Raw genomic sequence first — 25,827 nt, 5'->3', positions numbered from 1 at the left:
AAATAATTTGTTGGGGTGGGGCGTAAAAATGTTTTGCTTCTGAAGGGGTTAGGTCAGGGCAGCATGAGAGTTACTGCCCTGACCTAAACCCTCCTTTTCTTCAAGTGTTAGCACTTAATCAGGCTTTTGAAATTGTGTGAAAAAAGACGTTGAACTAAATGTAATCACAAAACTAAAAATGGTTCTCATAAAGATAGCTGGACGTGGTTGTATTTTAATTGATTTTTTTGGCTTCGGTTTCCTGTTTACACATGACAGCAACCCAAACCCATACATGACTGCCACAATCTCACACAGTGATCATATTCAACAAGTGTATCTTTCTTTATGGAGGCATGTGGGACATTTGTCCAATGGTTCTTATAGGACACAGCGTAAGTACAGTACATATAACAGAACTTAGCAATTTCATGCTTACTCAGCATTATCCCAGTTCCCTTAAGCTTAACAATAAAGATTAGTAAAAAACAAACTTATATTTACCTGCCACACATTAGAAATGCTGAGCAAAGCCTCACCTGGAGCTCATGTCCATGGATGTTGCTCCAGATACTTTGGGGATCTGCAAGTTGGTGGTGGTGGACAGCTTTAAGGCAGAGGATGGCACATTGCCAAGGGTCCGGGGGATGTGGCGTGCAGCCAGGCTGGCGGCCGACGACACGCCCAGACAGATGTTGTTCCCGAGGAGGACCTGAGTGGTGGCAGGGGTGGCACTGGCAGCGCTGCACCCCAGGAGCCCCAGTGCCGCTGCTGCATGAGCGCCGGGGTTGGAGTTGAGGGAGGTGGGGACGGCATTTGCGGGCGAAGGGGTGGCCGAGTTGGAGGAAGGTTGGAGGAAAGTGGGGGCTGCGGTGGTGGTAGTGTGCGTCGTCTGGTTGGTCTGGTGATGGGCTGCTGTTGTGCTGGATAGGTGCAAACCTTTGAAAACACCTGGTGGATGAAGAAAAGGTCTCATGAATGCAAATGATAACAGCTAATGTAGTCAGGCAGCCACACAAACCTGGAGCTATAAAGTTCCCTGTGCAATGGCAAAATACCATTTTTGGATCAGAGGTGCACCTGCACAATCTAATGCAACCCTAACCAACAGTGCTGCAATAACTTCCATCTCTCTGAAGCTTATGTTAAGTTTGTTGACACTGTCAGAGGTGCTGATGCAACACTATGGTAATTGTGAGGCTGTTGGCAGCGTTATTTTTTGTTGTTGTCGTTTGCTTTTTTTTGGGGCTTGTTTTTTCTCCCCAGCCTCTGAGGTGACATGAATGCACAATCTAAACCAAGTATTTCCAAAAATTGAGCCCTAAAGACATTACTTTAAATTGGTCTCTCCAACTATTATGTATCCTGGAAATTGTCCCTAAGATCTTTGGCTCATGCTCCTTTTAACATAAAGATATATGCACATAGCGACTACATATTTGCGTCACTCACCTGCACCTGGGAGGATCCCATTGACTCCACTCGTGACTACCGGTACTGGGTCCTCTTTGGACTTACAAGCCAGCAGCTGATCCGTGGTGACGAGGGCTGAAGCAGCAAACTGGGCGCTGGCCTGGTCTAATGTCTTGGATATGAGCGCCTGGAAACCAGAGACATGTAGAAAAAAGAAAACGTGGGTCTGTGCCAAATGCTTGACTCCTGCGTTAAAATGTATGAAACTGCTGAAACAACTGAGCTCAGCACTTTTGTGGCCAAATCAGCTAAGGGCATTAATGCTGCTCGTGGGAATGAGGATGTGTCCCACTTCCTAAGGATGAGGGAAGTGACCTTCAGCTGTAAATCAGTGGGAGAAGTCTGGCTCATTTAGTTTGACTACTTGGCCAGAAAAGCACATTTTAAATGTGCCACTTGGTTGCAGAGAATGACACAAGTGTTGAGAATCATCCCAGCAATTCTGGACAGAATATTACACTTCTGTGGTAATACCACCTCCTCCTAATCCCGTTGCCTTCTTAATACTGGACAGCTACCTGAGTCTACTACAATAAAAAGGTACAGAAAGGGTATTAGTCTACACTGACCTGTGTGTTGGTAGTTGTAGGAACAATATTGGCTTGTTGCTGCTGCTGTTCGCTCTGCTCCAGCTGCTGTTTCTGCATGAGGGCCAGCTGCTCCTGGTGCTGCTGGTACTGCTCAGCCGTGAACACTGTGTGAGAGAAAAGGCAAGGGTGAAAAACAGGATGGGGGAAATGCGCTTTTTCGCTTCAACATTCCTTGGATTGGCTTCTACACAGCAGTAAAGACTGCAGGACTGTTAAGGGTGTGTGTTTATGCTCCAGCTGTCAGCAAGCAGATTATGGTTGTTAAATCAATTCCCAGATAAAAATTGATCCTGAAAATGCTTACTATTGGATTATTTACTCATTTGTGACAGTATTGATACCAACAGTGCTGTCTTTGCCTCCTCCAGCTTACACACAACTTCAGCTAACACTGCTGCCGACAGGCAGGCACACAGTCCCCCTTCACTAGCAACTGCAGTAGTTCACCTTTACAATGCTAAACAACACAAGAGGTCACTACTCCTGTTTCAACTCCTTTTAATGAACACTTATCCATAATGTTTACCCTGGCTGGTGCATCCATACAAGGTAGCCACTTTTAGCAGCTACCCAACAGTAACACACCCAGCTTCTGGGAGTCACAAGCTAGTGTACTCCTGGTGCCTGTTAAAGGCTCAGATAATTGGCAGAGCTGCGACAGGAAGCTCATCTGGCATAAAAATCAGTGACAAATTAAACATGTGGATTAATGTGCTCTGTCAGCCTTTGTGGAAATAATTTGTTATGATAGCAGCAAGCAGATATGGCAAATTTAAAACAGCTAACTATAGGTGCTATGCAGCAAGAGCTATCAGTTTGTCCATTTGTAAAGTTAATAGATGGTTAATTTAGCAGCATACCATAGTTTTATTTAAAGACTGTGGTTTCTCTTAAAGTCCCAGATTAAAGCTGTGAAATTTCTAGCATCAGTCAGAAAAAGGGGCCGCCAATAACGGTCCTTTATCAAGCCACTTCATCAACATGCTTAAAGATGAAGAAAGCTAATCTTTTCAGCTGCTTCCAACGACCAACACGTTGTTTTACATAGAAATGAAGGTGCTGAAGTAAGAACAAGCTGAAACAAAACATTTCTAAGCAGATGTTGGGTTTAGCGTAATTTTTTAATCTGGCTGATTTCTTTGGCTGCTGATAGCCTGCAGGCATGTCAAAAGAGGGAAATAGTGTTTGGTTTACTACATTTAAAAAAAAACAAACAAAAAAAAAACATCTTTAGATACTTTATATAACATTATTAATAAAGTAACTAAAACATGATTCCATATTGTTACAATTCAAGCTACTCCCGCCTTTTTAGCAGACAAAAGAAAAACGTAGGCGGCCAGTAAACCCGATCTGCTGGTCCGGCACGGTGGATGAATTTAAAATAAATTACATATACATGCAGCATTTATTTATTTCAAAATCATTCAAGAATGATTGTTAATACAAGCAGTTACAGACACAACTTGGCTTTCTGCAGATGTATATAAAATGTAGTTCCTTTGGGGGGCTTTTAGAGAGAACGATCCAAAGGTTTGGTTGATGTAGGCGTCTTGCCACAGGGTACAGAAAAATGTATAATAAGCTAGAAAGACCAGTTTGAAGGCCTCTCAAACACAGTCACACAATGGTTTATGCTCAGGGGGCATGACTGTACATTTCAAACCTGTATATGCACAGTGATATAAGGTTCATGCTAGCAGGGCTTGCGGCCACTTCGTGAGCTTGCACAGAGCTCAACAGTGTACGACACTGCACTGTGACCAAGAATGTGTCAAGCTAGGACAAGAATAACAATAGCAAACAAGGACATATTTCATGTTTTCATACATAGTTTGTTTTACACTGTATTGTAAACAGTAGAGCAGGGCGATATGGCCAAAAATATTTATCACGATATATATTTGAAAATTTGCGATAACGATATAACTGACGATATAATTGATGCGAGACAAAATACAACTCCACAACATTACTAGCGCAAAAAGACAACCTTCCATTTATTTTCACTTAAACAAGAAGCTGGTTTTTATGTACATTAAAGCTTTATAAAAATGTAACAGTGCAAATGCAAATTCCTTGCTGAAAGTTTAACCAAAAGGCATTTCCAGTAGAAATGGGCTGACATATCCTGAGCATAACCATGTATAATATCCACTGAAGTTAAAAAGAGGTGCTTTGCAACATTAAACTGCAGTGTGCAGTACGTATTTTTCGGACCATAAGGTGCACGAGGATTATAAGGCACATTAAGCGAAACAAAGCAGTCAGATAAATCAAACTTTATTAAACTCATTCTTCTTGCTTCCTCCACTTCTGTACCATTGATTCATTAATGTTGAATTCTCTGGCAGCTGCTCTATTCCCATGTTGTTGCAGTATATTAATGACTAACCTCGTATTGTGGATGGATTATCTCAGTTGTTCTCCTGACTGAAGTTTGGTCCGTTTACAGCATCCTGCCATGCGATTGCATTTGTCTCTAACTATCAGGAACCTTAACGTTAACTTTTATAAGTGGAAAAGTGTTAGTGTTCGTCCTCCAGCTTCACTGTTTATGTTATGCTAACATAGCTGTGTCGCTAGCGATCACGTAGCACATCATTATATACCAGCTAGCCCAACTTCAGTAACCCTACAAACGTCACTGCTGTTTAGTTTCCTGTCTTCATTTATGTTGGAAGTGATAGCAGAGCTGTACGTTTGATTTTTTTCAGAAATCTCTCAGTCAGAACATGCTATATCATGCTTAGGTAACTAGCGAAACTAGCGAGCTAACTTCCGCTAGCTTCCTGCTAACTTCTAACTCCGTTAAATGTAATAAATTTTGTTTTCATGGATGCCTGGAAGTTAAACTTCATAGTTACACCTGGTAAAGCAGCAATGCTGATCGTTTTATTAAAGATGAAAGAATTTAGACAGTTTTTAACTCTCAGTGATGCTGCAGTGTTCGTTTGACCTGAAAAATGACGGAGTTTAGGACCCAGATTACTCCCAGATTTAAGAGCATCTTAGTCCGACAAATACGACAATAACGACGGCCGCTTGCATGTTCTGCAAAAAAATGTGCTTTGTCGTGTATCTGACGGACAAACACCAAACCAGTTCCACATCACTGAAGTTGCACCATTTTTACAAACCAATTCTGGTTCATCTGTTTCACTCAACAATCGGCCATGTGCGTATGAAAACAAAGGCACTGCGCATGCGCGTTTTACTCATATTCTATCGCGATATTTCATTTTCCTATCGTTGCCTAACATTATACCGGTATTACCGTGAACGGTATAATATGGCCCAGCCCTAGTAACAGCAAAATCTCTATTCATGTTTAAACTATGGCTCAATGATTTGAAAGAATGAAGTTCAAATGCTTTAATAAGAGAAGACACCCCCCCCCCCCCAAAAAAATGTAGTTTACAGTTATTATCTGAAGCTAAATAGCTTCTCAGATATCCACGAATTACAGGCTATCCAATTACATGACTGCCACCTCATGTCTCCATGCTGTGGACATGCACACAATCAACATCATTTCAAGTTTTTCAAAGGTGGCAGCAAAGGCTGGGCAAAAAAGACATTTTAATTAAAAAATAAGATTTTTTGTTTTTGAATAATTGAAAAAAAAAAAAAAAAAAAAAAAGCTGAATTTTTTGGTATAAATGTTCACTACTTGCTTTTAGGAAGTTTGTCCTATAAAGTAGTGTGTCTTTGCCCCTCTCTGAAAACCCTAACTCAACTATTTAGTTAATTTTGGGTCAATAAAATGATTCATAGATCAGCTAGACCATAGGTGTCAAACTCTGGCCCGCGGGCCAAATTTGGCCCGCAGCCTAATTACATTTGGCCCGCGAAGCCATACCAAATTACTATTAGAGCTGGCCTACTGGTATTATACAGCTAATATATATATTGTTTAGTATTAAGCTTTGCTTGTTCCATATTCAGTTTTTCAGCAAAACGTGTTTGAGTCCATAAGAAAAGATTCATTCTTATATCTGGAGGAATAAATATATTTCAATAAATATTAACGTTAGCCCGCGACTTTGTTCCAGTTTTGAATTTTGGCCCACTGTGTATTTGAGTTTGACACCCCTGAGCTAGACTAACAGGTGCCCTCATGCCCTTGCTTGGTCAGGAACCAGCTCCTTACCAGATAACCTTGTGCGCCCCACCTCCCCAACGTCTGTATTTTATCCATTTATTTCACTCTCCCTTAACCACTCATCCTACTCAGGGTCACAAAGAAGCTGGAGCCTATCCCAGTCACAGGGTGAGGGAGGCTACACCCTGCAGGGGATACCAGACTTATTTTAAATTAAAATTATATTTAAAATATAAAGAAATTTGGTTCCTTCTTTATTTACTAAAGGGACAGCCACAGTAGATGGATCCACATGTTTAGTTTGGCACAGATTTTACACTGGATGACCTTTCTGACGCAACACTCCCATTTATCCGGGCTTGTGACCGACAATATGAGCACACAAGCCCCATGAATTTGTGTCTCCTCTTAAACTGAGGATTTTTTGCAATGTATGGCGCTTAATGTCTGAACAAATCTGCTTGGGCCAAATTCTTACATGTCAGCTCATTCTGACACAGCTGCCAGACAACCACTTATTTCCTACACCAAAGTATTGCAGGACTGCACTGCTCCTCACAGCTTTCAGCTGACTAAACTTTACATGTTGCTTATCTAAAATGTCCCATCACAGAGAGAGGTGGAGTATCTGAGTTGACCGTACTTGTTTACGGCATCCTTTACAGATATAAGCACTGTCAGGAGCTGTGAGGGCTGAAAAGCAAAACAATGAACTGGTGATAGTGAGTAAGTAACCTGGCAGTCTCATTGCTTTCCTTTTTTGTAAAGGCAGACGAAATGTTGAGAAGACATGGAGGAAAAACTGGTTTCATCTGTGCTTAATTTTTGTCGTTACACAATAAAATCAATAAGAGTTTCCTCTTTAACTTGCCAGTACTGTCAAACAAATAAGTGTAAACTAAGTCAAGCCAGGCTTCTGGTAAATTCATATCCTCTTTAAATTGTTACCCAGTCTCTGAAATCACCACCCTGTTTTCCTATCTCCAGCATTGATTCACTTCACAGGATATTCCAAATCTGTTTAGAAAAAGCCATGTTCTAAGTGAATCCCCCAAGCTAGGGGAACATATCATTTTATGTATGAAAAGGAAAGGGGGAACAAAAGTACAAAGTTTGTGATTTTACTAGGCATGAGCAGAGCAATCTACCTTTAAGGTGCCTCATCAAAAAATGTTACACAGGTAACATCCCAAAATAAATGCCAACTAACAGCATTATTGCTGCATTATGCGTGGATAAACCTAACTGCACTGCTCCATGTGCAACCCAGAAAAACAATTCTGCAGGATGTGTTTTTGTAAACACAAGATGAGCTGAAAACTGACAAAATCAAGAAGCAATAAGAAAACAATCATAAAGTACAGCACGGTGCTCTACAAACCCCACTCCAAACAAGTCTCCAGATTCTTAGAAGATGACTGACAACCCATAATTAAAGCAGCTGTAAAATTAACTGAAAACAAAACTGTATTTCTTCGTGTGTGTGTGTGTGTGTGTGTGTGTGTGTGTGTAAGTAAAATACAAAATGATGTGTTTATAGTTGTGACATGGAGCTAGCAGTGGCTGCACACTCCTGATGCCATAATAAACTTCGTTTGAGCACAGAATGCGTTTATAGAACTGTTGGGACATAGCGTAAAACTTCAAAACACTTAAAAAAAAAAAAAGTTTGATCATTGGCAAAAAAAAAAACCCAAACAAAAAAAAAAAAATCAATAGCAACATTGTGTAATGCACCAAAAGACAAAAAATAAATAAATCTCTGGATGCAGCAGCCAAAGCTGGAAACTAACGCAGGTTCTGTAGTGAAAAATCTATTCCTGGACCTCTCTGAAAACCACTGTCAGTGAACACAGTGGATCACTGAACGCAACTGAAATGTTTACCATGCAAAGAAAAACAAAGCATAGATGTACAACAGTCTCCAATAGGCCCTAGTTCATTTTAAGTAAGACTAAGGTTTAAAAAGGAAAACTGTCTGCATAAAAACTGGACACTGAATGGCCCACGAGATCTGTTATTATTCCACAGTCCAAAATTTCAGTAATGAAGTTATATGACAGCATAGCACTGTATCTACACCAGCATTTGATAACACTCTGCTTTCAAAACTAGAAGAATTGGTTTTCTCATTTCAGCGCCCTCCAAGCAAGCACTGTTTAAAGATGAGGTGATCCTCAGTGGTACCAAGGCTCCAAAACCAACATTTTACTGTTTTTTAAAAAAGTTGATGCCAGCAACACATTTCCGAAAACAAAATTTGCCTGTACATTTTATGTGCTGGCCTATTTCCAATTAAAGACTGTCTTACAAATGTATATTTTACTCAGATGAACCAATTTCTTCGAACACACAATTCAGTGTTTTACCATCTTCCACTCAGAGCTATGACAATAAACACAAAGTGAAAACAGCCTTCCCAGAGAGTCCCACATTTGTGATTTAAACCTTTCAGTATACTTTTTTTTTATAGCCATGTAGACAACTAATGTTATTTAACTGCATGCGTAGGGACACTTGTGACCGAGTAATGTAAACCTATCCCTAAAAAACAATAACCAGCATGGTAGAATAAACAAGTGACTTACCATTTACAGGAGTGGTGGCTGGCCCAATGCGATTCTGGGCGCTGGCTCCTCCAGACAGGGTTCGGTTTAGTCCTGACACAGTCCAGCTAAAATCCCTAAATCCTCTGCGTGACAAATCTCCACCCAAAGGGTGATGAGATAGCGTCCGTGGTCTGAAGTGCCTCCAGCGGCAAGATTTAATGTTCAAAAGAATCTGGCTGAGGTCCTTCGGTTTTAATGACGACAGGGGTGATGAAGATGGGGGAAGGTGGAAGGAGCTGGCTGGGTCCGAGGTATTGGTTTCTGAGGTACTGGCGTTGGAGATGTGGAGCGGAGAGCTTGGAAGTGGTGAGGCGAGTGGTTCGGGCTCTGGGTCAGAGTCCAGGCTCTGGCAGATGTTGTCTACATCTGTGTGCGCTCTGTCCAACAAGATCCTAAAACATCAACATGTTACGTGAGCTTTTTACTACCAGTCATTAAAGGTCTGTTTACATGAAAAACATGCTTTAGTCATTAACAGCACAACATCAAGGTCCTACGATAATGACTGCACTGAGTGAAGCATTTCCCTGTGAAACAATAAAAATGTTCACTGGAGAGGACCTCATATAGTGGGCTATTTCATGAGAAAAACAGAATACTTTTGTAATGACATAAGTCTAGCTTATTACTTCATAGGTTCAGCTGGGTAATATTTAGCAAAAAATGAGACAACTGCTGTTAGAAGTACAGCCTTATCACTCAAAATGCAAGGCCATGTTCTAGCCCTAGTAAAAAACATACAGAGACATTTTAAGATGTATTTAAAATTGTGCTTGAAATGTCAGAAAACAACCCAAAACATAATGCACTGAAGCACAGTACTACAATTTATACGTATGTCTTACAGGTTTTAGTTAAGAGTTTATTTTTTAAATAACACTTTATTTGAAGTTTAAGACCAACTTGCAGTTAAAATACACATTAAAACTGAACATAATCAAATCAGTTCTTTGTGTTTTTAATGTATAGTTAAAAAGTGAATGAAAACATATGAGACCATTCCAACTTTAAAACAATTTAACACCTTTAAAGAGTGTTTGTTACAAAATATCTTCTTAAAAAAAACAAAACTTTATCAACCTACACACATCCTCTTAAACAAAATAAGGCAAACAACTGAACCGTCACTGACATTACAAACCCCACAGCCACACTATTGTTAACCCACTTTCCATGCTTCCTAACACGATCAAGTATTACCATAGTACATTATACTGAAAAGATGTTTCAATTCAGAGCTAGAGGAATCCTTCAATCTCCCTTGGGGAAGTTGATAAGGTCACTGCAGACACAAACAGAACATTGCTTATCTCATGTGTGCCCGGGGAGCAGATACTGTGTGACCCTCGTTTGGTCTCTTTCACACCTGGCACTGAGGAAGCTGCTACCCAGCTCGGTGTATTTAACTGTCTGTGTAAATACTGAGGAGATATCAGAAAAGGCTGCAGGGCAGATTTAAGTTTTGTTTTTTAAACTAAACACATGCTACAGTGACAGGTAAATCCTAAAATGGGACTGTCATGTTCATTTCACCTGCCAGCTTGATATTTATAATAAAATGTGCCTGCCAAACGGTCGCTGGTAACCTGCCAAAGAGTTGGAATGGTAAACAACCTTGGCAGTGACAGCTAACACTTGGCTCAATTTCCTCTGCTCCATTTGATACTGGCAACATTCCTAAACACATTTCATATTTTATTTCTCCAGAATTTGGAGAAGTTGGTACATAATGAAAACCATGAATAGTAATACCTTCGTGTCACCCTTATTGTTCTTCATGTCAGGATGAAGTGCTTCGCAAAAATAATTAAAGAAATAACACTGTTTTTTCTTTTTTGTTAGAGTGGGGTGGGGCGGGTTGATTTACCCAAATGATCAACACATGCATGACCCTCAAAGGCTCTGTAACAAACAGCCAGACTGAACTCACCTGCCGCCTCTGGCCACACGGCGCCTTGACAAACCTATGCAGCGCCTTGGGATGTTCAGCGAGGTCAGACAGTAGCGGAAGCGTGGATCGCCGAGCCCACCATCTGATGGGCTTACCCAGGGCCAGCTGCCACTCTCGTCTGGACGATACTGAGGGAAGATAAAGGGGGGAAAAAAAAAAAAACGATTAGATCTGAGAACAAACAGAAGTCGAAAATAAAACAGGTGATTTCATTATTGCATTGTTCTGTCCAGTAGAGTGTGGAAGAGAGAGCAGCCAGACTGGCCAGCCTGCTGTTGGCACTATAAATAGAAGCACGGGAGTCACAGGAGGGCACTCACAGCGTAGTACTGACAGCCGGCCTTCCTCCTGAACGCATAGCAGCCATCTGGGTCATTCTCTTCTTCTGCCTCTGAGGAACCTGAATGGATCTACACGACACAAAAAATTTAAGTAAAGGAAAAGCTAGGGACTTCAATTCATGCCCTCCTAAAGGGAAAATAAGAAATGTATTACTAGCCAAACATGGTTTTTACAGATGGAACACACAATATCATTGCTTTCAACTTCTGTTCCATGTTTGTTCATGTATAATATTAGTCTCTGTAAAAATCCCACTGAAATTGCATCACAACCGAAGGGCTGGAACCAAATGTTACCTGTGAGAATGGTTCTTCATCTGAGCTGGGGAAATCATACTGGTTAAGGTCCTTGGGATTGAACACAGGGGGCCCTGAATGTTGAGGCGCTGACATAGGCAGGATTTTGGGTTTCTTTTCATATTTCCTTTTGGTTCGAACTGCCTCCGTCTTCTCAGGCTGTGAAGAAGGAAAGGAAATGAAAACATGTTTATACTGCAGTCTGTGTAATCAAGAACACTTTTTCATACGCGACACAATACTGCTGGCGGCAATTGAGTGTTGGTGGTCTATGCACAGGCGCCTAGAGTGTGTGCAGAAACAACAGCAAGTAAAGAGAGGCATTGATATGCAGATGGTGGCACGTGCCAGATGCCGCTGCCTAGCCAGATGGCTGTCCTCCCCCTCCCTCCTAAATCTACCCCGTGCCACCTTTCACCCCCAAACTTCCCCAGTGGGACAACCCCTCCCTGTCTGAACACGATCCAACTTCTGCTAGGATTAGTAGGATTTCATTCAGTCCTTACACTCTGGGGACAAAGCAAACAGAGAGGCAGGGAGGCTACAGTGAAGAACGGCTGTGCCTAATCACTGTAAAAAATAAGGGTTGGAGTGACGAGGGAGGAGGGGTAGAGTTAAACTGAAAATGAACGTGTGTAAATAAAAGCAAAAGGTCAGCCAGCTGGTAAAGGGGAAGAGGAGGAGGCAGAAGATAAAAGAAGGGGAAATGGGTGTCTCATTGCAGGGCAAGGGGAGAGCTGGTGGACACTGGAGCTAATGAAGTTCCGATGACACTGAGGTCACAACTGTGCAAAGTAATTAAGTGCTATAATATGTAAACAAAGGGACGTTTAGCTTTATATCATTACATTTAACGGATAAACAGGATATTTATTGTGGTAAAACACTGTCCAACATTTGCTCCTGTGTGTTGTTAAGAACTGTTATACTATAATAAACTTAAGTACAAATTTGCAGTTTCTTGTCCATAAGGGAAATTATTTTTAATAATTTAGACCTAGTTGTCATTTCGAACCATGCACCCTTTCAGAATGAAAATGCCGAGGTCTGATATGACTCAGTGTGCCAATACAGAGTACAGCATTAAGCAGCTTGAGTGAATTGACTCAACTAAAGGACGAATTCAAAGTCAATACAATTTCCCGTAGTTTGCTCATCATTCTGTATCAACACACACACACACACACACACACACACACACACACACACACACGCACGAGCTAAGAACAATGTTTTTTTTGTACGATTCCTGATGAACATGTCCTTACTTTCTTGTAGTCCTTCATGTCCAAGTGGTCCTGATGTCTGTACTGGTTACTGCTGGACAGGGGAATGATGGGGATGGTGTAAACAGGCTTCACCAGAGCCCGCTGTGCCAGTGCTTCTGCCATCACCTCACTGCCAAAGTCTGGCAACACATTCCTGGTGGACACAGAGAGAAAGGCAAAATATGAGGAAAATCAAAGCAAAGAAGTTAACGATTTTGTCAGGGGTGCGATACTTTCATTCACGGTTCGATATTTTTTCGATACAAAAAAATGTTCATGCCTTTTTAATTTGTAATTTATTAAAATTATAAATATATATTTTAACTCAAAAGTACAGTTTTTAAATTTAATGTTGCTGAAACAACAATAAAAAAAATAACATCTGATCGAGAAATCACTCATCTTTGGAAAAGAGAGTTTATTACAGAGAAATGGCTCTTTCCAAAATAAAAGCTATACTATACGCTTCTTCTGGGCTATATTCTCAGCAGCATATTAAACATATCAGGTCCCCATAAGGAGAATCATGTGCTAACGGCTGTCTAAATGACTCGGGTAAAGTTTGTAGCATGCTGCTTGTTGTTTTTGTCTGCTTCCACTTGTCTTTGCACTAGGATGATGTCGGCGTAAATGTGCAGTCATATTCGTTGTGTTCCCACTAGTGCTGTCAGCGTTAATCTCGTTGAAATGACGTTAACGCCACAACACGGCAAATCTCCGTTAACGAGCTACCGCGGATCGCCCCGTGCGTGGGGCTGGACGGCCAACACGTTAACGAGCTAACTGCGCTAACGCATAGTTCCCACCAATGTAATTGAGCATTGCGTGGCACATCCAACATACTGTTTTACTTTTGTCCATGACGCGTTTACCTATCAGGGTCATACGTCACATGAAAACCAAAATAGTTCCAAACGCCAGATCTGAATGAGGGTGGGGGAGGTTCAATTTGCCATGTTGCAACGAGCTTAGCTTCTGTCTTGCTAGCTTGCGCTGCGCTCAGTGGATCTGCACTCGACAGTGCAGCCTAGGCGGAGTAGTCGAACGCAGATCCACTGAGCTCTCAACACAGACAGCATCGTCAGAAGAAAAGTTGATAAAATAAATAAAAATTTTGTATTGTTCGATACATATGCGATACCGAAACTGAAAGCACTGTATCGAACGGTTCAATATCGATACGAGTATCGTTGCACCCCTAATTTTTAGTATTACAACTGCACTCCTGCCAACTTCAGCTTTATCAGCTCACACAGTAAGTATGAACAATTATTGGTAAAACAAAGCTCAATCGGATATTTGACAAAAGCCCATCTATAGCTGATCCAGTTTACTACACAATAAATCTGCAGCAGTGTATGAGTTGCCAGAAGGAGATAATGCATCAATAAAGAAGCTGGAAGTGTACAGGATACAAAGTAACAGTGCACTCAACTCCAGATCTGTGAAGATGGACAGAGTGCCCGGTTTTTACTGGTGATGACTTCTCTTTTTTTGCTGCATATTTGTTATAGAGGACGTTAACAGAAAAGTAATGGGGGGTTGGCTGCCTTAGAAATATAGAATGCTTCCGAGTTTCACAGTGAGGAGCAGAGTTTGTTTACTTAAGACTGGTATCGGATCAGAAATGAATAGTTGAATCAGTGCATCCCAACATGTCAGTTCAACAATAACATTAGACATAATAATACGAAATATTACACACTTAGGTTCAAGTTGTTTTTATTCGCTTCCGTTTTAAATATTGTAGATGACATACTGTCATGAAGACCGCTCGGGCTCTAACAGATGCATCTCCCACATAGTTTTAGTTGACTATATTAAGCTTGGAAATTTGTGTAAACTACTTCAATTTATCACTAACATTACCATGAATAATGTATAACTGCTAACATCATGCAGCCACAGTTGAAACACAAAAGAACCTAAACTTCAATGCACAGTAAGGGCTTGAGACACACAAATGACAGACTGCACCCACCAGACATTACACCTGAGCCCCTCTACAGCAGCATAGCATCATAAAGTGACCGGGAAAAACTACCTACTGGGAACAGAGTGGTCCAGTCTGAGAGTGAGCACTAGCTGTGATGCACAGGCAGAAACCAGGCCGGGATAACAAGAGGAAATTGAAATGTCACTACAAATCAAAAGCACTTCAAGGAGAAGGGTCCAATTTAAACTCACGCTGACAGCTACTTTCAGAGTAAATTCATTCCATTCGGATGTCATGTTTAGATGGATTGCAAAGGCTCCACTGGGGGGTGGAGGGAGGACAATCCAAAATGGAGTTTGGAAAACACAAAGTTTATATTTTATAATACAGAGATACCCTGCCTCCCGCCCTATGACAGCTGGGATAGGTTCCAGCGCCCCCCGCGACCCTGAAAAGGATAAGCGGAAGCGAATGGATGGATGGAATACAGAGATAGAGTCCACTATACTGCTTAAAAGACTGGGGAAAGCAAAGCCTTGACCAGGACCCAGACATCACTGAGCTAATGTGGTCCAAACACTACTGAATAAACAAGGTGAACTTTGCATGGAAAAGTGCATTTAACTGTGACCCCAATTAACAGGACCAGTGAAGCCTGGCCTTACAGAAAATATGTGGTTGACTTTTGTATGATCAGTCATGCAGACAAGCATTGTGCTGAATTTCAGACTTGGCAAGTAAACAACAGGCTAATCAAATATGAAGGTTCACCACATACACTGTCCAAAACACCACGCTGTTATCATCTCAGCTTCTTAAGATGTTATCAGAAAGCATTCTCAAAACAGGACCAGGGCACAGCCGTTAGCTATTACCCTGAATGACCCGCTTTTGAAAATGTCATCCAATCAGATAAGTGGGGCATGCGGTTTGAGAGTACAAGTGAAAAGGTCTCCTTTATAGCAACTACTTGTCTGACAAGGTGCAGTTTAGTCAACTTTCTTACCTCTTTTCCACAATTTCCAGTGTGAGGTGCAACAGTTCCCTCTTGCTCTTCTCTCTTCTTTTGATCATCTCTAAGATGGTGACAGCTCGACTCAAGTCCCTGCGCAGCTTCAGCATCTTCTCATATGAGGCCTCATCATTCTTTCGATTCTGAAAACGGAGCAGTGATGATTCAGTGTCAGAAATATCAATTCCAATATTTTGCTTGTGAATACTGTATCAATACAGAAGCTTAGCTGCAATAGACAAGAGGTGATTAATCACAATGTTACTGCAATAGTCAGCAAACCACACAATCTAAAAAAATCTTTTTTAAACAGCAAAATAATGTCATATTGTGAGTTAAATATTGTGATAATCTCATTCCGTGAGGTGTCTGGTGGATGTCACCTTAAATTAATTTCCATTTTAACTGAAAATCTTTAAAAAGGTTAAGGTATGGAAATATTCAACTGCTCATCTTTCATCTTAGGGGAACACTACTGTAGGGACAAAATATTTATCTGCCTCATCTAAACCACTTTAAAGCCAATATGTTTGGACCATACCAAAACCCATGGAAACTGCTTATATAATTACATTGGTAAAAAGATAATACAAGGGTTCTAGGTTTTTATCTTCAAAAGTTGGATTGGTGAAGCCCCAGTAGAAATGTAGGTCAGCATAATTTATGTCCTTTAATTTGCCTTTATCTTACTCATTTTTGGCTAGAAAGTCCTACCTTCCTAGTTTGCATCTTCTCTGTCCGTCGGCGAAAGGCCACATAAGGGTCGCTGGTGCTAGAGCCATCCCTCTTCTCCTGCTTGACGCTGGGGATGAGGCAGCCACCCTTGCTGGTTTTCCTCTTCCGGCTCCAGTAGTCAAAGACCTCCTTGATCAGTTCATCGTCCTCCTTCAGCAGCAGTTTGGCTTCCTGTAGACTGACAAGCTACAGAGCAACACAGGCCAGACCAAGTTAGTGTAATGGCCTGAGCCACATCATTCTGGAAATAATTATTACACATAGCTGAGCACTTAAGTCCAGCTGGTTTAAACAAGCAGTCACTATGAACACACCAAGACACAACAAAACAAAGGCTTTAGATTTTAAGCAGTCACGCTGCCTTCAGGCACATCACAAACTCATATTTTGTCTTTTTCAATGTCACGTGAAGTGCTTATTCGTCAATAAATAGTAACTTTTAAAGAAACCACTGACAAAGAGAATAACAGGCCTCTCAAATGACTAAAATACAAGTTAAACATAATGGAGTAATGCAAAAAGTGACTCAGAGTGTACATTTTATTCAGTGTAAAGTGAATAAAAAGACTGTGTGCATGCAAAGCAATACTTTCCCCACACAGGGTTACATATACCTGCTGTCCACTGCCTTTTTCCAGCCGGTCTATCATTTCTTCAAACTGCAGAGCAGTGATTTCCATTTTCTTCTTCAGCTTATTCACAAACGTCTCATCCTCTGAATCTAGGTCATAGTCTGGCTGCTCTGTATCCAAACTAAAAGCTGTGGGAAAAAAAGAAAAAGAAAAAAAAGAGCTGGTTACTGGAGAGACAGATGCAGCCAAGAAAATATTTCAAAGACATTGCAGGAATGAGGCTGCTGAACTAAACAAAACATCACTTTTCTGAACAATACCAGCAGAGGCTGCAGTGTGTATCAAATTGATGAATCAATATTAGATAACTATGACACATTTCAGTCAGCAAAGCCTGGGCTTACAATACAGAGACTTTATAATTCACCATCATTTTGTGTTTAGCAACAGTGCCTTTCAAGCAATGTCAATAACACAACCCATAGGATATGAACTGCTGAAGCCTTTATCTTCAGCCAACTGCAGCCGAACTATGCTCAAAAAATAAACAGCATTTTATCATAACAAAGCACTGTGCTTCAGTTTAGTTGTGTGCTTTCACCCATTCAATAAGGCAACACTTTAGGACAAATATGAGATGTGAATGTAATCTACCATTTGAACATAAATATTGCCCCTGGCTTTGTATTTTTTTGGCCCTGCCAATCTGACATTGAGATTCTGCAGAAAATAAATTCAAAGTGGCTGTCACTACTGTGGCCCTCGGGTGAAAAAATAAGATGTTTACTGAACAGCCACTATCAGAGCCACTGTAATCAACACATTAACCTGTCAAAGCCAGTGGCATTTGGAAAAGCTTGCAGTGTTACCCTCACCGCCCCTACATTTAAAATGTTAAGATGACTGCCAAATTATGGTGAAAGTATCTGCAACAGCAGTCTCAAAGTTTGACATTTCACTAATGCGAACACAGGACATTTCATGGCTACAGTAAATGCCAAACAACAAGACTTAATCTTAAAGTTTTCTTAAGAAAAAAAAAGCAACAACTATGTGTGTCAATATTATGTCCACATGAAAAAGCACTAACTTTCAGAAAACCGTCCAGAAAACAAAACATACAATATAAATACACATCTCTTAGAAAAGCGCTTCTAATTACTCACAGGTTTCTCATCAAAACCACAAACACTAAAATCTCTCAATCAGCAGGATAAACACCCTGAAGCCATCCAGTGCAGCCAAACGGCAACATCACCACATGCTCACAGACCACTAACACAGCTAAGAAGATAATCCACTTGCACGCAGCCTGCTACTCACGCTGTATGTGAATAAGCTGCTTTGGCATTTTGAACTCCCCGGGGTAGAGGGACTCGTAGTGCGTGATGTTGCACTCCGCCTCGGGGACGGGGATAACCATGTTGTCCCGCTTCTCGCCATATACCTGCTGCGCTGAGATGGCCCGCTGGAGATGGTGCTCCTGAAAGAGAGAAAGAAGCTGCTGTTTAGAAAAATATGAAAAAGACTTCTGCAGTGATCAGTATCTTGATTTGTCAAGAGACATTTGTACACAAAGAATTATTAAAAAAAGAAGGGAAAAAAAAAGACTCCGGATTGTTTCTTAAACCATCTTGTTTACAAGTTGACAAACTAAAAAAAAAATCTTTTAATTACTTCAATACTCATTTTACACATCACCCCCCCCATTTCATTCTGTTGTGCATCTGCATGTACGTACAACAGTGTGTAATGGAAACAATGACAATGAGTGATTTAGTTAAGACCAAAAGTTGTTTCATTATGAGGTGCATGATATCGTTTCGCTGTGCTTGCACAGGACTAATAACCATAAGCAGTCCAGATGTTAAAGAACGCCAAGTGCTTAAAGTATTGTACTTAACAGGATAATAAATGTGATCTGTGGCGTCAGACCTCTCACATTAAAGAGATTACAGCCTAAACCTCTCACTGGACGAGCTCCAGAGGAAGGTCTGTGAGGACAGAGCTGTGAAATGTTTCATGTACATAACATCGAGAATCCGTATGTAAAACCAAAGGATGCACGTCAGGAGTGGCTGATATTAGCCTTTTTCTGCAAATGTCTTAGGCTGGCCAATGTTTATGGTCTGGCTGGCTTTCATCAGTATATTGGCAAATAAGATGGCAGCGGCTGATGTTTATCTATTGTGTTGGCTCAATTTTGCGCTGCCTAAATGTTGTTTTCATTCTGGGGATTTCTTTAGTTCCCTGGCACAGAAGAAATAATACAAAAAAAAACACTGGCATTGCTTATTGCTCCGACTGATTGGTTTAAAACATCTGTCACACTGTGAAATACAGAATTATGAAATTCTGAGCCAATGCAGATGTTTGAAATATTTTGGCTGATAGTAGACTGAGGTACTGTTTACATCTTGTGCCAGAAAAAAAAAAATCTATACTCAAATTTACACCCAAAATTAACCAGGATTTAGTTTAGTTTTTGTCTTCGTTGAAATCAACACCAGGATAGTAATGTTTTCTTAGTTGGGCTTCATTTAGTGAAGCATAAACGCCATTGTTGGTTATCAAACAGCAATAGATACCACAAGAACAATCACAGACTTCTGTTAAATAAGGGACCCCAGACTCAGCTTTGTAAATCCAGCCTTTCGTATACCTGTTTAAGAGGCAGGAAACCCCCTGCAAACTAGTTTAAAGTCTACAATCCTTTTATCACACTAACCTTTGAATGAAATAAACACAGAAACAAAACAGAAATTTACACTTAACATATAAACATCAGCTACTGCAATCTTATTTGTCAGTGCAAAGCATGATGGCAGTTGTTCAAATACAAAATGTTCCAAAACAGGAAAGGCCTGCTACATGAATGGTCATCTCTCCATCCCTTGTGAAACCCTCACTGGCTTCATATGGTGCTGCCAACATTTCCTCTTCCTCTAGGGTGTATTCATCATCAAAGTCAGGGACAAACATGTCAGCCGCTGGGTCAAAATAAAAATCGCACTCGTTTGAACATCCTGCACCTCCTGGGTGTGAATCCTCTCCAGTTCCCTTCGCTCATTATCTTTCAGTGTTTGTGTGGCATTTCTTAGCTGTCATTTTAAACCTAATCTCAATTCATTTGTCTAGGCTTGTCTGACAGGCAAAGCATAATATTTATCATAGTTTGTTATGTCTATATAATGTATGCCAACACAGTAATGATGTCTCAGAGAAATGAGTCATCAGCAGGAGAACAGCGTAGGAGTATCAGCAAGTGCACTGCCATGTCAATGAGTTTGGAAAGGTGAGCTTCACAGTCAGCCGAGTTGGACTTCGTAGCATGTGCTTTGTGGCAAACACCTCTTTTTGAGCACCCCTCAGGTAACCCCACTATCACTCACAACAATGACTCATTATTATTTACTGCATCTCTCAGGTGGAACAAATGGAGAGAGAAGAAAAAAGTTTACAGATATTCTGTTGCCTATGTTGAGCCAGTGGATCATATTAAAATACCTGCAAAGTTTCTTCAGCAGCAAATCTGGTACTCCAACTTGGCAGCAGAAGCATAAACGTGGGCAAATGACTCAGACTGTTTGACTCTTGAACTCAGCAAGTACAAAATGTTTTCATATTACACAACTGATAGTTACCTGAAATATATGTTGTTTGGAAGAATCCCACAAAAACATGAATCTTTTTCCCCCTGTATAAAACAGTGTTTTAATTTTCCAAACAGCGTCTTAATTTTCCAAACAGCATACTGCTCCTCGTAGGGCTGTGCGATATGACCAAAATCTCATATCCCGATATAAGAATTCTATCATCCCGATAATGATATAAATCACAAAAATGTAACATTTTCTGTAAATTCTGTGAATCTCGAGCAGCTCGACTTGCGGGAAGTGTTTCCAGCTGCGCGTCATGTAGCTGGAGTCGAGTGTTTTAACCGATGCACGAAACGATACATTTTTTGACATAAATTGTAACGGCTGCCGTTTTCTTTGTGAGTATTTATTACACGGCGTGCTGCGGGGAAAAGCCTGTTCTAACGTTTGAGTCTAAGGTTTATTTTTTAGCACCTGACGGCTCTTTTTTAATTCTCATCCGTAAATAATCTGCTCTTTCACGTGATTCAGTTTATTTTGAAAAGTCTCAACAGGATCTTGAGCTTTATTGTGAAAGGTTTATGTGGAAAATAAACAAGCAGACACACGGTGGTTTTACCGTTGTTGTTGCTAACCACAACGCATAAAAACAGGCACTTGTCCGTCCGTAGTGTGGTTATTAAAATATAAGAGAAAGAAAGAACTGTAATAAATTAATATAGCCACTACAGTGACCATTAAACGATGAAAAAATATTGCCGTAAACAGTTTATTTCGCGACACCCCGAAACAAACGATAGCGTAAAATGAAACGATAGATGTTTTTATATCGTCATCCGATATATATCGTTATATCGAACAGCCCTAGCTCCTCGGGGTTCAGAATCAGTGTTATTACTAAATGACAGGAGTTTAAGCAAAGCTCTCGCTTATGCACTGGCATTAAGATCTGCATGAAAGACACTGCAACTTACTAGCACTGCACGCTCACTCTGTAGCGCACAATATCTGTAGGCCTTTTATTTGTGGTCGATGCAACAGACGACCAATCAAGTGAAACCAACTCAAGATCCGTCTTGCTCTAACAAGTATTTTAACAGAGCTCCTACTCATTTTACACTTCACACACGTTTTCTCAACTACAGTTTATTGGCTAGAGTCTGAAATGTGGGTCAATGTTAAGAGATACCAACTGCGCCTGGCAAATATGACCACAAACAAGCATTCCCTGACAACGACTCAGTTTTATACACTTCCACACTTGCATGGGTGTCTGAACTGCCTTAAATAAAATTCAAAGCCACGAAGAGCTCTGCATGGAGTAACAGGGGAACCATATCAGAGCTGTGAACTGGCATCAAAGGACACAGCATGTGCCCAGAGCTGAACCATCTGCCCCTTGTAAACCCATCAAGCACAGTCTACGCCAAGAAAAACATCTTATTGTGTCAACTGTGAAAGTGTTCACCACTGAGGATTTTAGACATCATCCACAACATCCTAAATCCCAGCATTTCCTGCTTGCTGCAGGCTCTAAAAGAGCACAGGAGAGAAATACACAACTTTTTACCAAGCACTAACTTAACCACAATCTAAAGATTGAATAGCACTCTCAACCAAGACTCAATTTGGCACGGTTACACAAATTGAAGGGTCAGGACAAAAACAAAGCGCCAGATTTGGCTGCGACTGCGAGCGTGAGCAGGCTGGGCAGGCACACTTATTAAAAATTTCACACAGCCATCCATGTTCACTGCCCACAAACACACAACTTCCTGCAAATTAGCCAACAGCTCTGTGTCATTGTACATTTAAAAAGTCCTTCCTGGGTTAAACCCAAACTGCAGAAGCTGTGGTTCTCTGAGCTCAGAGACTTAAAACGTTAAAAGTTAAGCTTTGCACGCACATTTAGATCAGACTTCTCATATCTAAATTAAAAGCATAGTTTAAGTCTTTGAAACACCAGCCTGTATTGATAATTACAAGCAAAAATTGAAGCACAATGATGCAAGAAATCAAACCACTCCAAACTAGTATTCAACTGAAATACATTTCTTACCAAATGTACTTAACTGTTGTCTGCACTGTTACTCAGCAACTGTTACAGCTCAGAGAGTACTGCTTATCAAAGCGTTGTCTACTGACATGACATGAGCTTATGTAAACTACATGATCCAGTGTTTAACTGGCACAGTGAAGGATGCGTTTGCTCATAAAACCGCCACAAAGAAACTGCCCTCTCTGAACCCTACCGTCTGACATGCTGATGAACCCAGGAGCTTTGTGAGATAAGGAACCTGCATAAAGCGTGCACGTAAGGTGCCAATTAAACCTGAGCCTGGCCCAGACCTGCCTTTGCGAGCTTCTATAAAGGATATTGGTTCGGCGGGTTGCAGCAGGCAGCCCTGAGCCTTCTCTGACCTAAAGATATCCTGATCTTTCACAGCTGTGATCCTCACAAGCATGGTTCACAGCCTGGGATTTCCTCTGCAGAGGAGTTGAGAGTGTCGGATAAAAGGATTTTGTGAATGGCACATGAGAACAAGTGAACCAGGTTATTACGGGAACCACAGCAAAAGCCTGTGTTAGCCAAACTTTCAAGTTGATGTGCCATTATGCTGTTTGAACTTTCAACAGTTTTTGGATGCTGAAAATTACTTGTCCCTATGGTCTTGCTTCCAAAAAAGTAAAAATAAGAAACTGGGACTTTAAGTAAATTAAATGTTATGCTTTTTCTTATATCCTGCTTTGTACAATCAAGTTACAATGATGAAATGAGCATATTACAAAAAGCTAAAGGTTCAAATGATGAGTTTAGCATATTTACCAGTACCAGCCTGAAGCTCAGCCTTCACACTTATCTGAACACAATTTCTTTTCTGGCTCTGCATGATGTCAGTGAAAGCAGATCTCTCTCATATGGTCAAATCAGGGAACCAGCTTAGGGTGAGCACAGCGGCCACTCCCAACTTCAGGTCAATCCTTTTGTTTGTAAGATGCAGCCAATAAGAAGAAAGCTGGCTTAAATTTAGAGGAGCTTGCACAGTTTGCATCACACAAAGGACGAACTGAGGGGCTGCAAAGAATTAGTTTGAGCAGTGGATCATGCAAAGCTACTCTAATAGCTAATTAGTAGGCTTACTGTTCATTTTATAAGAATATGATGATTCATGATCATGTATTAGCACACTATGCTTTGTAATGTATGCATTTGACTTATTTTGGTACAGACAACGTTTTTGGTCTTGTGACACATCTAGTGCAAAGTGGGCACAAATAGTGAAAACAACTGGATACAAAGTAGCTTCTAACGGCTTTTCACCCGAGAAAACACAATCTAATATTGAACCTCAGATTCTCTTGTTCTTCCCACACAAAATGTTCTGGGACTCAGTGGCAGTTCTGCTTTCTGTCACGGTCACAGATGCAGATCGAGGAGAGACAAATGAAAATCTATTTTTCACAGCACCACGCGTTCCCTCCATTAAATGTTCCCAAGAAAAAAATAGATGACTCCAATAAAAGTTGCCATGGCAACAAAAGTGTGGCCTCCAGCAGGTGTTTTCAGCTCAACATGCCCAGAGGAAGGCGAGGAAGTGAGGGTGGTGCATTTCAGCAAATCCAAGCACACACATTGTGTGAAATCCACAAGTACTGCTAGTTTTCCACAGATGAGAAAAAGTGATTTATGTTGAACAACACTCAAAATTCAGTGGAGAAACAACGTCGCTCAATATCAACCCTCACAAAACATCACGCAGGTGCATAAGTACTATATGATTAGTATGGGAGAGGGGGACGTCCTTTCAATTTAAAGCTAAAGTGGTCACGAATGCAAGCCCCCTCTAAAGTATTAACATTTTAAATTTAACAAAGGTTAACTTGACACATGCCCATACCTAATACTTGTTAAATGACCCTGTAGTCGAGCTGTAATATGGTAGCTTTATGGACGTAGTGTGCACCAGACATCATTTTTGTCCATTTGGTTTTTTTGAAGGAGATCCACACGCAGCATTTTGGTGGCTGTGTTTTGTTTGGCTTTACATGTTTCTCCTGTTTGCACAGAAGCATCCAATTTCACTGTGCCACACATTTTAGTAACACTACCAGAAATCAGTGAAAATTCTAGAAATCACTCAATTTAAGACCGATAGTCGATTAAACAAACTGTTCAATACTTTGTGTGTTAATGAATACACACAAAGAGAAATCATGACTGCAAACAGTGTGAAGGATAGATGTAGCTTCCAGGACTGAAAAGCGTATACCTGACAGCCAGCAGGGGGCGACTTCTCTAGGTGAATAAGGACATTACTGTTACAGATGGGAAAACTAGCCTCAACTCCCTTCCCCTCCATCATTAAACCATTTCCTGCTGACTTAGCATCATACTAAATAAAACATTGAGACAATTCTGTAAATTATAATTAAAGACAGGAGGATTTACTGGCTGACGTATTGTGAATCATAAATTGTGGCGTCGCAGGGACAAAGTCCAGCTCTAAAGCATTTTAATTTTGTAGTCAAAAACGTGGTTTACAGATTTACCTTTTAACTTCCCCAGATGTTATGGAACAATTCAATGTGAGTGTAAAGGTAACGGCCACTGGAACACACAAACTATTTACACTATGCAGGACAAGGTGCAAGCAAAGATGTCCTGTTGCATTGCAAAAATAGATTGTGTCAGAAGTTAATTGTTTGCCAGAGGTTTGAAGGTTTAAATGCTGATGAAATTAATCCCTTGATTATATTATAACAACAACAACAAAAACTTCCACCTGATTTAGATTCTGGTTACACTTGCAAGCTAAAATTCTGAATTAAAGAGACAAAGTGATGCACATGCATTGTGACGCAACAAACACTCACAAACTGTGCCTGCTGGTAAGTTAGAACAACATAACTCTCAGCCAACATTTGGGTATTTAGTCAGTGCAACAACACCCCACTGTTCCTGGACAGGATGTGGGTCAGGGAGCTAAGCCACGCACAGGCTTGGAGTAAAACTGTCCTCTTTATCTCTTCTGTCACACTGTTATGCAATTTCTGCTGTGTATGTGCACAGCAGGTTGAGGAGGGTATGAAAGCAGGATTTCAACTTGCTTTACATCCCATCTGTGGATCATGTTTGTGTCTGCTGAGGCATCTCAGGTGGTGTATAAAAGTGAATTAGAAAAAGTCAGTGGGGCCGACCAGATGAGCAGGTAATGCATGAGCAACTTAAACTTTGTGTACAATCAGAAAAACAGCTTTCATTTCAGGTATAAACTCAAAATGAAAGGCTTTGTGGTCAAAACATATAGACCAATCTGTCTACAGGCAAATGCAAATTTGTGTATTTGGATATAATTTGA

General features: G+C 40.7%; 1 protein-coding gene across 3 annotated transcripts in view; it reads right to left on the bottom strand.

The window, feature by feature from the left end:
• The window catches only part of LOC102309076 (enhancer of polycomb homolog 1), a 36,923-nt gene that overhangs the window by 3,418 nt on the left and 7,678 nt on the right, over positions 1–25,827 (bottom strand). For 2 of the 3 annotated variants that reach the window (XM_042223099.1, XM_042223097.1), the window contains 12 exons: positions 18,192–18,351; positions 16,911–17,056; positions 16,276–16,482; positions 15,556–15,704; positions 12,614–12,767; positions 11,346–11,504; positions 11,028–11,117; positions 10,687–10,835; positions 8,736–9,148; positions 2,022–2,146; positions 1,432–1,579; positions 519–930 (listed from right to left, as the gene is read on the bottom strand). In XM_042223099.1, coding sequence (XP_042079033.1) covers positions 519–930; positions 1,432–1,579; positions 2,022–2,146; positions 8,736–9,148; positions 10,687–10,835; positions 11,028–11,117; positions 11,346–11,504; positions 12,614–12,767; positions 15,556–15,704; positions 16,276–16,482; positions 16,911–17,056; positions 18,192–18,291 — 2,252 coding nt within the window. In that variant the 5' untranslated portion in view covers positions 18,292–18,351. Of the gene's footprint in view, positions 1–483; positions 931–1,431; positions 1,580–2,021; positions 2,147–8,735; positions 9,149–10,686; positions 10,836–11,027; positions 11,118–11,345; positions 11,505–12,613; positions 12,768–15,555; positions 15,705–16,275; positions 16,483–16,910; positions 17,057–18,191; positions 18,352–25,827 lie in introns of all 3 variants that reach the window. The other variant, XM_042223098.1, reaches the window with a different exon arrangement.

This window comes from Haplochromis burtoni, unplaced genomic scaffold (genome assembly GCF_018398535.1).
Source record: "Haplochromis burtoni strain Fernald_Lab_line unplaced genomic scaffold, NCSU_Asbu1 Contig_101, whole genome shotgun sequence".
Taxonomy (NCBI): Eukaryota; Metazoa; Chordata; class Actinopteri; order Cichliformes; family Cichlidae; genus Haplochromis; species Haplochromis burtoni.
The sequence above is the reverse complement of the archived record's forward strand: the minus strand, read 5'-3'. Positions and strand labels throughout refer to the sequence as shown.